General features: G+C 39.7%; 1 protein-coding gene across 2 annotated transcripts in view; it reads right to left on the minus strand.

Annotated features, from left to right (window-relative positions):
* Nucleotides 1-9,321, minus strand: part of LCORL (ligand dependent nuclear receptor corepressor like) — a 175,618-nt gene extending 166,297 nt beyond the window's left edge. Inside the window, exon 1 of one of the 2 annotated variants that reach the window (XM_025385625.1) lies at nt 9,041-9,306. In XM_025385625.1, the coding sequence (XP_025241410.1) occupies nt 9,041-9,197 (157 nt within the window). In that variant the 5' untranslated portion in view covers nt 9,198-9,306. Of the gene's footprint in view, nt 1-9,040 lie in introns of both variants that reach the window. The other variant, XM_025385624.1, reaches the window with a different exon arrangement.
* Nucleotides 9,322-16,874: the final 7,553 nt, after the last annotated feature.

Genomic DNA, 16,874 nt, shown 5'->3' on the forward strand with positions numbered 1-16,874 from the left:
GGTCACACATAGGACTTAAGATAACTGATGACTGACAACAGTAAATTAACTGTAGAAAAGAACATTCTTTTAAAATGTGTGATGCACCAATGTTAACATACCACATCTCAGTAACTTGATTAGAAAACTTTTTTGAAGGGGAAAAAAATGTAGAATCCGTATTAAGAGATTAAAACTAAGCCTATCCCATTTCTTTATCTAATAAGTATTTTGTTACGATCAGCTCTCAGCTTAATGAAATTAACACATAAAAGAATCATGGTTATCACCGATACAGAACAGTATTCCCCATCTTACTAAGTATGGTAAACGGTAACGCCCATCTAAAAAACAAACATCCCTAGACCCCAGATGTCTCCAATTACTGCTCCATTTATCAGTTCTTCCTCAAAACACAGCTCTTAAATTAGTAGTTTACTATAAATGTTATCTCCACTTACACATATCTTAATTACTTTCTAACCTATTATAATATGGCTGCCATCTCCATCACTACTGAAATTTATCTAGTCAAGGTCACCTAGAGCCAAAAACAATGTACATTTCCCTGTTTCATGGTACCTGACATCTCATCAACATGTAACGATCTCTCCTTATTGTAATATTTTTCTCTCTCCTCTAGGATTTGGTAATACCACTCCCTCCTGGTTTTACTATTCAGCCAGTGACCTTACTTTGAGGTTTCTCTTCTGCTCAAGGAAGGCTAAGATTCCTTAAGGTGTGGTACTGAGTCATTTACTAGTTATACTATCTAAACTAGCTCTAATATACTCAAGTTATACTCCAGATATACTCTCCCCTATTCCTAAGTAATCTCATCTATTTCTGTGGATTTAAGTATCATCTTTATGCTGGTAATTTTCTAATTCATACCTTTAGCCCAGATACTACTACTACATAAATATTATAGCATCTTTCATAAGAATAAAAATGGCAAACATTTGAGGACAGATATTATCCCAGTTTCACAGATTTCCATCTGTAAAAAGTGGAATGATTTGTGCCTAATGTTACAATGACAGGGGCTAAGAAGAAACTGGATTATTTCCATCAAGTCCTTTCTACCACTTGTGAGATTTACTGTCCCTAAACAGTTTATAATTTAAACATGAAGACTACTGGACAAAATTACTTCCTATGTGCACGCCTTGCACATAGTGGTCAGAAAAGAATTGGCCAATTTAAATTAATGGAGAAAGCGCTTAAATTTGCTTTTCAATAAATACTTTAGAAAAGACTCCAGGTTGTAGTTGAATTTTTTTTTTTTTTTGAGTCTTGGTCTGTCACCTAGGCTGGAGTGCAGTGGCATGATCTCACTCACTGCAACGTATGCCTCCTGGGTTCAAGCAATTCTCGTGCCTCAGCTTCCCAAGTAGCTGGGACTACAGGAATGTACCACCATGCCCAGCTAATTTTTGTATTTTTAGTAGAGATGGGGTTTTGTCATGTTGGCAAGGCTGGTCTCCAACTCCTGGGCTCAAGTGATCCGCCTACCTCAGTCTCCCAAAGTGCTGGGATTACAGGGATGGGCCACCGTGCCCGGCCTGCAGTTGAATTTTAAAGGCGACTAAGGATGCAGGGTAGAAGATATACCTAAAAAGATAAGAATTTGGGGTAATGTGGATAAAAAAGAACTAAAGCCTATGAAAAAGGTTGAGTTGTCTAAAGAAGAATCTAGACAAACTGAAGAAGCAGGCTGGTAAACTATGACCAGCTAGATCAACATGGCTGGCAGCTTTTATTTCATGGAAAAAAAGACAAATGGGAGATACTACAGCTTTGTAAACTATGAAATCAAAGCAGCTACTTTAAACAATGATTTACTATTGGTTGTAGTCAGACTGAAAGACAGTAAAACCAGCAATGCAGACACTGATATATACCAGAATCTTATCTGGATCTGTCCTAATGCTTACTGCATTTAAAAAAAAAAAAAAAAAATTGAATCCATGAGATATTGTAAAGAAGGTAATAATAGCTTGGCAACAGATTAAGGTTAAAAAAAGAAGAAAAGAAAGAAGCAAATGAAGCAAGCAGGATAGAGTTGCTGCCAATTATGGGGAAACTATATGAAAGGAAAGGAGATACAGACAATTCCTCATTTTAAGTTTTGTTTTCTATCAAACACAAAAATTCTCAAAACAAAATTTTTATTTTGCTTTAATTAAGAACAAAGTGGTATTCCTCAAATACAAAGATGGCATTACTTTGTTAATCAGTTTTCTACTGGTAGCAGTAGGCTGGTCTGGGCCCCCATTCACATTTTCTTATCTAGATTGTATGGTGAATAAAAACTCTTGAAAAGATTACCTGATTATAGATTCAGCTCTTAAGTATGAACTCTACAAAGTTAGGCAGGTCCTTAAAAGTTTGGACCTACGTCCTTGGTGCTCTGTTATCTATCAGCCATGAACGCTAGTCATATATACCAAAGGGAAGGAATACTACTAAAAAGAAAAGATAGAAACTTCCCACCAAAAATGTAGGTTATTACAATTGAAAGATAAGATTTACTAATGAGGAATAAAAAGTTACATAACTTAACCAAAAATCTATATATCTTTGTTGCTCCTTCCAAGGAGCAACTGCACTATGGCAGAATTAAAGACCAGGGTTGGAAGTCAGACAAATGAGAGGAATGTAGAGGACACGTAACAGCAATTTATCATGTGCACAGCCAATCAGGAAGCAGCGCACCCATGTAGCCAAACAAGGGATGCAGTATGTGCACCAAGAGGGCATCACACAAAAAAAGAATGGTTAAGACCAGTCCACAGCCCATATCTAACATTTACAAACTACAAAATTCACACACTGCTTGGTTCCAAAGATGGCAGAATTTCACTCTTTCAGATATGAAAAGATCCAAGAGTACAGAGAACTTCAAAATTTGCATGCAAAATTCATCAATATGCCTATTTTACAGAAAGACTTGATATATGTCTTAACCCTCCAACTACTCATCAGCATCACAGATTCCATTTGTCCAATGCACACTATTAGATGGTGCCACAATTTACATCTTTTAAAATAGAAAACATATTTGATAGTGCTTGAAAAAAACAGCTGTATAAACAAAGTCTTTTGGATAGCAGACCCATCCATACCAGTCCCATCAATCCAGATTTCTAAGTAAATCTACTCCTATGGGGTTTACATGGCAACAGTGACAAGATGAGGGAGAAATTGGTAAAATATAGGAGCAGGAAACAAGAAGCATCCAGAAAGTGGCAGCAAGTTGACTAACAGGAAAAGTAAAATAGAGAGTAGATACTGACAAAAATTAACTTCAAGATGATCTAGTATGATATACATTTTTTAAATGAGCTAAAAATAATTTATTGTATTCAGTTACCAACACAGCCAAAATAATCCTTTTTGCATCAAAGGCCTTCCTGGTTTCATACATAAAAAGCCAGGATTAGACTAGGTGATACCCTGTGATTCTAAAACTATAATTCTATGGCTCTAGAATAGTCTAGAATACAGACCATTCAAGCCCTTACTATCTTTTCTCTAACATGTTCCACGATCTTTTCATTGTTCATCAGGATTCCTACCAGAAAGAATCTATTGGCAGAAACGTTAAGAGTTCAAAGCTGCCAATAACCTGTGTAAACCAATCATAATACTAGCAAACACTTAGGGAATGCTTTCTATATGAAAGACACATATCAACATATACTAACAAAATTAGCAAACAACCTGATTATCTCCAATTTACAGATTAAGAAACTAAAGTATAGAGAGGTTAAGCTACTTGTCCAGACTGCTAAGTGGTAACAATAGGATTCAACACAAGCAGTCTAGCTCTAGAACCTTTATGTTTATTTGCTGTTTTATACTACCAAAATAAAAGATTTGAGGAAAAATAAATTACGCTATAGGTTTGGTTATTATCAATAGTCTTTAATTAAGTGGTATCGCAGTAATCAAGAGTTGGCTGGAGCAACTATTGTATAGAACTGAACTATCCAAAGTGATAGCCATTTGCTACATGTGGCTATTAAGCCACCTAAAATGTGTCTAGTCCAAATTGGGATGTGCTATCAATATAAAATACCTGATTTTGAAGACTTAATATTTTGAAAAATATAAACTAACTCAATCATTTCTACATGGATTAGTGTTAAAATTATAATATATTTAACACATTGTGTTAAATAAAATATTCTTTTTAAATGTGGTTATTAGAAGATTTAAAATTACCTATTTTACTTCCATTATATTTCTGCTGGACAACACTGCTATGTAGGAAAGATACTGGAGTTTACAGAACGATTCTAAACCAATCTTTGCCATTCTGTTTTGCTGCTGTTACCTTAGACAAAATGGTTACACTGATTATCAGCTTCTGTATCATAAAAATCAGGTTTAAAAACAGTCCTAAAACCTGCTGCCTAGATTTTGGTATCTAAGTCTATTTTCCACTGAAAAGAATGGAGGTAAATTCGGAAAAGGAGCTCATGCCACAGCATGGACAGGTAAAATACAAAATTAACCTGGAATATCTTGTTTTGGCAGAAATACACTGGAACCAGCTTGATGAGACACCCATTGGCCAAACCTGGGACAATTTGTGAACCAAAATAAAGACAGCAATGGATTTAACCACTGAATAAAATTAAGAATCCATGAGTTCATACAGATAAAAAGAACTGAATAAATAATGGAGATGGGAAAGATTACCTTATGTCAGAATGTCAACTAATAATTATAGAAGGAATGAGGTCAGATAATCATCAATTGATGCTCAAACTTGTGGGTGAAGTATATACTATGTAAATATACTGTTCCCCAAAATTATTTTTCCACAAATTGCATATTAGTTACAATGAGATAAATAATAACTTTCAGGGATACATATGAGGAATACCAGCTTAACAAAATTTTCAAAGCTGACATCACCAACACTGGTATACACCAACATCATGAATCTCAAGATATGATGCACTAAGAAGGGCAGAACATCTCTTAAGTGGTATTCCTGCCAAAATGCATAACCAATCTAATCACGAGAAAGCAAAAGACAAATTCAAATTGAGGGATGTTCTACAAAATAGCTGCCCTGTACTTTTAAAATGTCAAGGTCAAGAAAGAGTAAGGTTGACGAAGTGTTCCCGATTAAAAGAGACTAAGGAGACATAATTACCAAATGTAATGCATGATCCTGAAGTGGATCCCAGAATAAGGGGGAAAAAAAGCTAACAGAAAAAATAAACAGATATAATTTGAATATGGACTATAAATTAGATAACAGTATATCAGTAAATCTTCTGGTTTTCACAACCTCACTATAATTAGGTAAGACGGTATCCTTGTTTTTTAAAAATACACACTGAAGAATTTAGGGGTAAAGAGGTTGATGTCTCTGAATTACTCTCAAATTGTTCTGAAAAAATATAGAGAGATCAGTATAAAGCAAGAATGATAAACACAGCAAAATGTAAAACAACAAATGTGGGTACACAGGAGTTCTATTCTTCCAACTTTTTAGATTGAAATTACACCAAAATACAAAATTTTAAAATATTGGCCAGTCTCCCAGATCAGATATCCTAATGGACTATACAAGTCTTGATGATGTTTAAAAATGCACAGGTGTATTTCTTTTATCCTAGACCTGTTTTAAATTGCATGACTTATCAAATGCTAATTATTTTATACATTTCATAAGATCCAGGACTGTATTTGTTATTTCTCAATATCATAGTTAGTACTAGGATACTATTTACCATATCCAATAAGCACTCAAACATTTGTTACATGAGCTACTGAAAACTATAACCCAGTACAGTATAGGCTAATTATAGAAAAACAGTCAAATTATAAAAAGTACCAAAATGTAAATAGATATTAATTGGGACAAAAGGTTGTACGACAACTCTTCAATGAAAAGAAAACTATCTGGAATGAATCAGAACAGTAGTTAAAAATCTAACATAAAGAGATGAATGCCACAATTAGAGGAAGGCAAACATCTCATTCCATATTAAGAGTTAAACGTTTACCTTTGTGGCTAACTACAATCAGTCATGACAACTAAAACAACTTTCTTCCCTATAAAATTAGAATATTATATGAGTTATAAAATGAATCAGAGTTAGGCTAAGAACTGAGATTCAAAATCTCATTAGGGGCTCAATACTAATTTGCTGTACAACCCTAAGATGCTGCCTACAATTCCGTATCTCACTTAAAATTAAGACGTTTGGATTATTTCCTTCCCCAAAAGGCAAGAAGGATATTATTTTGTAAAAATGGCTGTAAGCAATGAGAGCACCGAATATTATATATATACACACCGAATATACACATATGTGTACGCATATATATTCACACATGTATACACATGCAAAGGGAAAAGAATATGGCTTTTTTGTAAATATGTTTACAAAGTAATGAATGTAAGGCACATTAACAGCAAAAGGTAATTATCTAAACTCCATTTAATCCCAATTCGCACTATAAATTAAGTGCTTAACACCTAAGATGCTAAAAAAGCCCAATCAACAAGTGTATACTCTGTTTAAATGGATGTTATTGTTTATTTTTAAATAACAATGGGGTTCGAGATCAGACTGGCCAACATGATGAAACCCAGTCTCTACTAAAAATACTAAAATTAGCTGGGCGTGGTGGCAGGCGCCTGTAACCCCAACTATTCAGGAGGCTGAGGCAGGAGAATCGCTTGAATCCAGGAGGCGGAGGTTGCAGTGAGCTGAGATCGCATCACTACACTCCAGCCTGGGCGACAGAGTGAGACTCCATCTCAATAAATAAACAAATAACAAAAACAAAATATGAGACAGGTTTTAATAGGGCTTAATTAGGATGGGGACTGTGGGAAACAATTCTCAAATATAGTTAGAAGCCAGGGACAAAATTTCTTTTCACATACGATACAATGTAATCGCATATTGCATTAAAAGTGTAATACAGTATTAACTTTCAATGTCTTCCAATTTTACTTGAATATACAAGTAGATAAGGCAAAAAGATATTCTAGTTCCCTTTTCCATCAAATCCAATTAATTGTGTTTCATTTAAAGTTTGACTATTTTTCAAAAGTCTATATATTTTCATGATGCAAAGCTATACTTAATGTATCTAAATAAGCAAGATCAGGAAAAAAAAAACAAACCCAAAATATTCCAAAACATAAAAAGACATCCTCAAATCACTTTGTGCCTTGGCAAAACTTAACAGTAATATCATAAGCTAGTGTTGCAAAGCTGTCATCCTACCTGATTCTACCTAAATGAGCTCAGTAATTCTAAATTGGTGTCCAGAAGAGATCTTTACATAAGCAATTATCAAAAACAGTCCATTTTGTATTCAAGAAGCACAAACAACAATAGTTTTTTAAAAAATTTATATAAAGAATACCTAGAGATTTTTTACACTTCATAAACTAAAATCACGTATGAATACTTGACTAAAGCTATTTCTCATCGTCTTTCCTTAGAGAAGACCAAAATACATTTCTCGTAAGGGTAAAACAAAAGCAGTAAATTATTTAAACATCACTTAAATGCCCCCTAAAGTAACCTTCCCTTCTCGTACATTTTCTTACATTCAATGCATTCTGCGGTACACATTTCTGAATTGAAATTGTATTACGTTTAACTAATACGATCTCCTTTCCACTAGTGAAAAAAAGATCTTAAGGCGTTAACCAAACACATGGGAGGCGGGGTCGGGGGTGCGAGGTGGTGCCAGAGCAGATGGAAACCAGGTAAGAGAGTTGTTTTCTTAAGACACTAGGGTTACTCCCCAACTCCAAATGCCAAGATTCACTCACCAGTAGAGCAAGCCGCTGCCACTATCCACTGCTTACACAATACAATCTTCCTTTCTACCTCTTCCCCTACACTCCCACCCATAACCCCTTTCCAAAACAAACACCCACTACGCGCCCCATTCCATAAGCCGTTTTTGCCCCTCTAAACCCACTAAACCAACCTGCTGGATAACAGCTCTATGCATTCGTCTCACTTAGGAAAAAAAAAAAAAAAAAAAGCGACTGCAGCAAGGTCGGGAGTCCCACCATTCCTGTCACCCTAAACAATCCACAGGGTGACAGCCCCAAGCCCAGAAGTTTGAAGCAAAACGATTCATATCCAACCAAAAAGAGGGAATTGCAGTTGAATGGGGATGGGAGGTGGGGAGGGCGATGCGTGTGCGCGTGTGTGTGTGTGTGTGTGTGTGTAAGGAAGAGTCCATCACATGACAGTGAAAGAGGACCAGAGTCGTCGGGGCGTCCGCAAGCAGAAAAGGGGGGAGGGTGTCGTTGCCGTGGCAACACCCCCCATCCGTCCAGACTTCCAAAGAGGGAGGAAGAACTTCAAATCCCAACCGTCAGCGCTCAAGCGGCTCCTTCTTAAAGGGGTACACACAGCGCCGCCGCCGAGCGCGAGAGGGCAGAGTTGGGCGCCCCCCGCCCTTCGGGCGACGCCCCCGCCGCCCCTCGCCCCCAGCCGGCCCATCCGCGGCCCCCGCCCTACGAGCGCCCGGGGGGTCTCCAGGTCCAGGTCCCCAGGAACTGGCCGCGTCTGCTCACCCGGCCCCCGGCGGCGAGAAGGGGGTGTGTGTGCGCTCGGCGGGGGCGCGGACCAGCCCGCCTTCCTCCGGCCGCCCTGCCCGCCGGCTCCCCTCCGCCAGGGCGCCGACCCACCGGGCCGCTTCCTCCCTCCTGTCAGGGTGGACGGCGGGCGACTGCGGGCAGCGACGGGCGCCGAGGAGTTACGGGGAGAGCGCTAGCGGGCTGCTTCCGCGGGGGCTCAGCAAGCGGGTCCGAACTAACAGTTCCCGGGGAGCCCAAGAGCTGGGAAGGCGAAGGAGGGCGGACCGCGCCGGGCCAGCAGCCCGCAAGACAAAAGGCGAGCGCCGGGGCCGCCGCGCCGCGCCGCTCCCATCTCGCTCCCCCACCGAACTAACCCGAACGGGAGATTCAACTAAACCCCTCAGCCACAAACTCCTCGGGCTGCGACAGCCGTCGCCGCGCGGAGCCCGGAGCCCCGGCCCGCGTCTCTCTTACCTACACAGTGCATGAGGCGGTGGCGCCAAGAGTCGAGTTCCCGCCGGAATCCTCTCCTCTCCGCCGCGCACCGAGGGCTCCGGCACTGAGCAGCGGCGGCGGCGGCGGCGGCAGCAGCGGCGGCGGCAGCGGCCATTCTCTCTCTTCCCTTGTCCATCTGCGTCCCGCGTCACGCGCCCTCATTTACATACGAGCAGCGCAGGCACGAGGCAGGGGCGCGAGCCCTCGGCGCGAGCCCCGGAGCGCGCGCCCCCCGGAGGGGGGTTGATTGACACGTGTCACTACCTTCCGTCTGCCCTGCCCTCCCCCTCCCACCGCTCCCTCAGGGAGAGGCGGGGAGGGAGCCAGAGGAGAAGGAAGCAACCTGCCGCTTCCGCTGACCCCGCCTCCCCACCTACTACCCTCCTCCCCCTCCCGCTGGAGTTTACTCAGGCGAGCCATACCGCTCCCGCCGCCCGCGAAAACCCTGAGCGGGAGCGAGAGACCCGGAGCCCAGCCAGGAACCGGCGTGCTAGTGGAGCGGACTAGCAACGCCTACTTTCTGCCTTCACTACGGGACTCCGACAGTCCGGAGACTTCACTTCCCAGGCTTCATTGCGCCAGGATCCCGAAGCCGAGTTTGGCGCCATGGCGCGTTGCTTGCCGGTCATTGTAGTCCAAAAGAAAGGATCGTTTTCCCCCCCTCCATACTCGGGTTTGCAGGCTGGCCTGGAACTTCTCTGCGCCGCGCCGCTGGGGGTGCTGAGCCTGTCGCTCCCTGCGCCCAGGACCGTGCGCTGCCCGGGTGGCCGGTTCTGACCCGACTGCTTTAGCTTCCTCAGGCTCCGCGATGGAAGGGTGGTGGAAGCCGCAAGAGTTGTTGGCCCCTTGTGGGTTCAGGCTTCGCTTTGTGTTCTAAGTGCTGGAAACTTTCCGGGATCTCTGTCTTCTTGTCACTCCGCAGGGATAAGGGCAAGCCGGTCATTCGCCTACATCTGGAATAACTGCCAAACGTCCTGAGAGAGATCCCGGAGTGACTTTGGTTTTCAAGGCGAAGAGATATCGGAAAGCGAGAATCCTTACAAGGACTAGGAAAAAGATGCGGGTTTTTTACACTGAAAATTACTTGCAGGGGACTGGGCGTAGCCGGCTGAAAACTGCAGAAGGAAAATTTTCTTTATAAGCTCCTGGAGGGCAGCGACCCACTGAAACCTCTGTACCGTGACATCTGTCACTCACTAGACCCTAGTACAGTGTGTGACGCTGGATTAAGCACTTTACAAATGTTATGGAATGAATTGTACGCCGTGCTAGAGAAAATAACTTCTTCAGAGAGAGCGAGAGAGAAATCTTATGTTTAAATACAGACTCCAATTAGAGTTTTTACTTTTGCACCAGAGCGATTGTGCGTTTGTTTCCGTATACGTGCAGTTGATCAAGCCGAAGCTAAGCCACCCAACGTTTGCTAAGAAGTACTGTGTATGTGTGGAAATTTATTCACAAGTCTGTGGGAAATATGTTTAATTCTTCTTGGAAATCTCATAAATTCTGAGTTCAGTACCACCTTCCATGTTTTGTGGCTTATCCTTAACCACCTTCTTTCTTTTTCTTCCTATGAGAAAGTATTTCTTTGCTCATTATGACTTCAGTAGTGAAGATGTAATTTTACATTTTCATAAGTTAAAAATAATAAAGTCTGAACGCATAATCACCTTTTCTAGAACGGTCACAATTGGAGTGTAGGTGAAATTACTAGTGAAGGTGATCTTGGAATTGTCAGTGGATGGTTTCAGTTAACCACTTCCACTCATAATTGCCACGAGGATCAGCCTTTGCAGTTTTCCTGATCGCTTTTATAGTAATCTACATTAGTTAGGATGCGAAAAATTATGGTGCAGTAATAAATGATCCAAGAATCTTAGTGGCTTAAAACAACAACAAAAAACTATTTCCTGCTTATTTACATGTTCATCTCTGGGTGGCAGGAGGAGGGGGCTTCATTCCATGTGGAACGTCCCCCGTTGTGTAATAGGCAAAAGGAAGATGAAGAATGGCAAACTGGTTCTTCCTAAAAGTGATACAAGTCAGTTCTCACGTTTCATTGACCAAAGCAAATTATATGGGCATGTAAAAAACGGAGCAGGGAAGTGCGATCCTATTATATGTGCAAAAAGAAGATAACCAGAATTTATTGGTAAATAGTATCAAGGATTACTGTGATCTATCTTTCTAGTCACCAGTTTACAGTTCACTTTCTTTACACTACAAAATAGATTTGCTCCTATCACAAAGTGAGACAATCCAAAAGTTCTGTTCAGTAAAGGCATTAATCTCAAAGCCTAGCATCTCTGGGTGATGCTTGGTAGTCTCCATATTGGAACTGGATAAAGCTGCTCTTCTTATAGACAACTAAAAAGATAAGGTATCCTCCCCTGATCTCTCTCACTTGCAATTTCTCTTCTCCCTCTCTCTCTCTCTCTCTCTCTCTCTCTCACACACACACACACACACACACACACACACACAGAGTGATGGAATAGGAACTAAATAGACACGGTGTCTTAGTCTATTTTGTGCTGCTGTAATGGAATACCACTTACTGGGTAATTTATATGAAGAATAGACGTTTATCGCTCACAGTTCTGGGGCCTAGAAAGTCCAAGATCAGGGTACTGGCATCTAACAAGGGCCTTCTTGTTACATGGCCCCGCAGTGGAAAGGCAAAGAGAAGGCAAATAAGTAAAAAAGGGCCAAACTCATCCTTTTATAATGAACCCACTCCTGCTATAAAGAATCCACTCCCTTGATAATGGCATTAATCCATTCACTATGCCCTCATAGCCTATCACTTCTCATTAGGCCACATTTCCCAACACTGTTGAAATGGAGTTTATGTTTCCAACACGTGCTTTTTCGTGGACAAATTCAAACCACAGCATATGGTAAACATTCCTGTTTAGAAAGGAGAAAAATGGGAGACACACAGGAACCGTTTCAGCAAATATTTTACGACAGTTAGCATCTCCAACTTTCCAGCCTCTGACAATTTCCTTGCTACCACCCAGTGAGCCTCTGAGTTAAAGCCACGTATTTTAGATTTTCTGTTATAACTGTACCTCCTTCTGGGTGCCAATTTATACATTAGTTAGAATGTGCTATGTTCTGCTCCAGTAACAAACCCAAAATCTAGCAAACTCAAAACTTCAGTGATTTAATACAAAACTTAATACAAAAGTTTTATTTCATAGTATACTATCTGTCTTCCAAAGGTCAGTGTGGAAAAGGATGGAAAGAACATGAACCCTATAAGCCTCATATCCATCCAGGGACTGAGGCTTCTGGGGCTATGCCGTTTGGAAGCTCCCCAGTCACCATAACGAGAAAGATGATGCTAAATCACAGTCCAACTCTTAAGGCTTCTGCCAGAAGCGACACATTTCAATAGATGAAGCAAATTTTATGGTCATGCCTGACTTTTAAGGAGTTATATATTAGAAAGCTTTGAGGGCAGGGCAAACCACCCCACAACTAAAACACCAACTGTTCATTTAGCTCATAATTCTGTGGAATGAAAATTTGTGCTAGGTTCAGCTGGACATTTTTGCTGGCCTCTACTGGACTCACTCAGGTGTTTGTGGTCAGCTGCCTGTCAGCAAGGCAGCCCTGTTTCTGAGGATTCTCTGACTGTCAGCTGGGAACACACAGCAATGAGGCCAAGTATCATCAAGAGGCCAGCTCTAGCCCTAGCTTATTCACATGGTGGCAGTCAGAGGGATCCAAAGTGCTGCAAGAGAAGAAGTACCCATGCACAAACACTTTTCAAATCTCAGTTTGAGTCATATTTGCTCTGGTCCCAATGGCTAAAGCAAGTCACATGGCCAAGCCCAGAGTCAATATGGGGAGATACATTCTACCTCTTAATAGAAAGATCTGCAAGTCACATTACAAAGGGATTTGGACAGAGAGAAAGAAATAATTTGTGGCCACTTTTGTAGTCTACCACATTTGGGAAAGTGCAAGGTTATCCTATTCTCCAAAAGAAGGAGAACTAAAGATATAAACAGAACTAATGAGTATCACATATCTAGAATTTCTGGGAGAAGATAAAGATTAAGGCCAGAAATATTGAAATACACAAATGGAGTTAACTTTGGAATTCAGCTTCACTTTGAAGAGCAAAGAAGTTTCCATGGCAAGTACTACAGAATGTATTATAATTACCCAATGAACCTGAAAATAGGAGTCTTTTAACCATTACATTCTAAGCATCGAGTGCTGGGCCAGGCACTAATATGGTGTCTAATATTTATTTATTGGTTTGATACATGTTTGAGTTATCTATAAGGTCAAGTATAAAAAGAGGGTCATATCGGCCGGGCGCAGTGGCTCACGCCTGTAATCCCAGCACTTTGGGAGTCCCAGGTGGGTGGATCACCTGAGGTCAGGAGTTCGAGACCAGCCTGGCCAACATGGTGAAACCCCATCTCTACTAAAAATACAAACATTAGCTGAGCGTGGTGGTGGGCACCTGTAATCCCAGCTACAGGTGGGAGGAGGCTGAGGTGAGAGAATTGCTTGAACCAGAGAGGCGAAGGTGGCAGTGAGCCAAGACCGTGCCATTGCACTCCAGCCTTAGCAAGAAGAGCGAAACCCCATCTCAAAAAAAAAAAAAAAAAAAAAAAAAGAGGGTCATATCAAAGATTGTCTCCTACACTGAAAATCCAGTTACTCACAAAGGATTTTCATATAACGACAGGTATATGATATGAAATGTTAATGTTCTTTGGAGAAATAATTTTGTTCTGCTATCTACTTCCTATACATGTTGTACCAGTTATTTATTGCTGTGCAGCAAGCCAATCCATAGGGTAGTTGCATAAAGAACAACCACTAGATATTATTCACAGTGCAGGTCAGGTGGGCTGTTTTGCTGATCAGGTGAAGCTCTGCAAATCTTACCTGAGATTGCTAGTGTTGGAAGCTGCATGATCTAGAATGGCCTCACTCTGGTGTACAGTTTGGCTTTCAGTTTGCTGGGGTAATGAGAATGGCTGAGTCATGTGTCTCTCACCATCTAGAGGCTAGCTAGAGCCAATAATTTATGCAGTGGCAGCATGTGAAGCACAACATAATGATAAGTACTAATGTAGAAGTGCTTTTCAAGTGAGCTTGCATCGTGTTCTGCTTGCTACTATCCTATTGGCCAAAGCAAATCTCATGGTCAAGCCCACAGTCTGAATTAAAGGACACTAACAAATGGCATGGATTCAGAAAGGTGTGAACAAATCTGGGTCATCACTTCAATCAAACTACCATCAGTAACTATCCAAGTTCACTATTATCCGCCTAAAACTGATGAGCACATCTATAGAGTTCTTAGACAGTACCAAGACATATAAATGGCAGGGCCAAATAATAGTTTATTAATTTACCAGTTAGTGAATTTCAAGCTAGGGTGCTTTTTAGGAGGACATGATATAACAAATACAAATACATTGGAGAAGTTTGAAATACATTTCCACAATAGAGAAATACAAAATTACAGAAAGGTATGACTAGAGTCATATTTTTGAGATATTAACCCAAAATGAAAGCTGTTCTTATATTTTTTAACAAATATAAACAATCCAATATACTAGTAGGATTGTAAAATACCTACTCAATTCTATATTATCCATATATACCACAAAATGATATATTTTATAATTTAATAAAATCTAAACAATTTTGTATGCATTAGATATTTACAGTTGTAAAGCATAACTGCTAGATACTTTAACTGTACAATGCTTTATAATGCTGAGAAACTATCTTTTGAGTAAATTGTATCTGTCTTGTAAAGAATCACATTTCACTATATTTCCTTTGGTTCTGACCCGTAATACAGTTCACTGATCAAAGATTAAAACTTCAGAGAAAAATTTGATTAACCAACTATTTAGGACATAGAACAAATTTCCCTTCCAGAAAATTTCTAATCAACTACATAGTCATATTATACCAAATTTTATGCAAACATCTTAGATTCACCCAGGCTCATGAGTCAAAGATTTCTCAATAGTCTTCTTCCTTATGGAAGTACAGACTCTAAAGTCTTCATTAACTGAAATACATACATGTTAATGTATTTATTTTCAATACTGCAGTTAAATAGTTAGAGCTATCTAAAATATATGATGATTTTGTCTTCTTGATGCATTTCCAAATACTATCAACACCTTTTTGTACATTTTGTAGGAACAAAGATAAAATTTTACAGCAGGAATAATGATTCAAGAAACAGAAATGTAGTGGTAATGTACTTCGTTTCTTAGATTATACTGTCTCCTTTTCTCCTATTCTAAGACTATCCTTAGTATACATAATAGTGGGCATGATAGCTGGTCCAATTCTGTCACTTATATCAAGGTGGCATCTCCGGTTTTTGTTCTTTACTTTCATTGTTGAGTTCAATCATTGGATACTTTAAAAATATTACTGTTATATCCTGTTACTGTCTGTATAGTAAATATCATATAGCTGGACCTAAGATTTACTATATTAGGACAACTCAGGCCCTAAACTGTCAGGATAATTAATACCAAAATTAGGGTGAGTATGTTTTCTAATTTTTTTTTACATAAAATCATACACCTTTGAGCTTGGCACCTGAATTTAATACCATTTACCATCTACTTTCCCTTGCATCCAGGCATGATAATAGGACCTGATCTATCACTACTCTTTTTGTGTCCATTTGAAATCACTTCTCTGGCCTAACGCATTATTGTCACTTTCATTTTCAGCCTTTTAATAAAATTTCAATGTATTAAAGGCTCAATGATGGCAATTTTATCCAATTTAATCCAATTGCACAGTTCAGTATCAAAGTAAAATAAAAATGTCATCTATAGTACCTAGACTATCTCAGTTTAGAGGTAATACAGATCATCTAGGTCAATCCCCTAATTTTGCAGATAGAGAAATTGGGCCCAGAGAGGATAAGCAATTTATGTAGGTCACACGGCTTATTAGTAGCACACCCAAACTAAAGATCAATTTCCTGATTCCTAATCTTGACTCTTTCCTATAATAAGAGCTATGAGTTTGGCATTTATACACATTATTAATTCGTTTACCTTTTACCATAATCTTATGCAATTAAGTACTTTCATTATTATTATCCCCATATCAGAGAGAAAGAAATATAAATTGACTTAGAGATGTTAAATAACTTAAATAAGTTAGCATTATCTAGCTAGTTACTGATGAAACTAGAATTTGAATCTTTGTCTTTCCAAATTTAACTACCGCTTTTCACTGAAGAACAGGAAAGAAGGTGAAAAGCTGCCTATTAAGGAATCAGAAATTGAGGAAGCTGGATTTTTTCAGATTTTCAGGAGTGGCTACTGATAATGTCTCTATCTTTGGGGGAAGATATAGATAGTGACATTTTCAGTAGCACACAAAACTATGGCTTCTCAATGTTTAACCTATCATTCAGCCAAACTGAGGTTTTTGCTGTCCCCATCTGACATTCCATGCTATCCTACTCCCATGAAGAACACTTCTCAACTGAGTGGTGATTATTACTACTTTCTATGCTCTTAGAACACTTTATTTTTCTCATGAGTCTTACCGTATTTTTCCATGTAGTATAATTATTTGTTACTGTTTCTTATTGTTTCTCTGTATAACCTTGTAGACTGTGAAGTCAGAGCCTGGTATTCACCACCTCTGTGCATTCTATACTTGCATTCTACACCTAGTAGGTATCAAAGAGACTTTTGTTGAGTTGAAATGAAAGAGTAATTAATTGAGATTTTTTAAAGAAAATAAATATGGAAGATATAGGGCTTCCTTCATCCATGACTTA

The sequence above is a fragment of the Theropithecus gelada genome, chromosome 5 (assembly GCF_003255815.1).
Source record: "Theropithecus gelada isolate Dixy chromosome 5, Tgel_1.0, whole genome shotgun sequence".
NCBI classification, from domain to species: domain Eukaryota; kingdom Metazoa; phylum Chordata; class Mammalia; order Primates; family Cercopithecidae; genus Theropithecus; species Theropithecus gelada.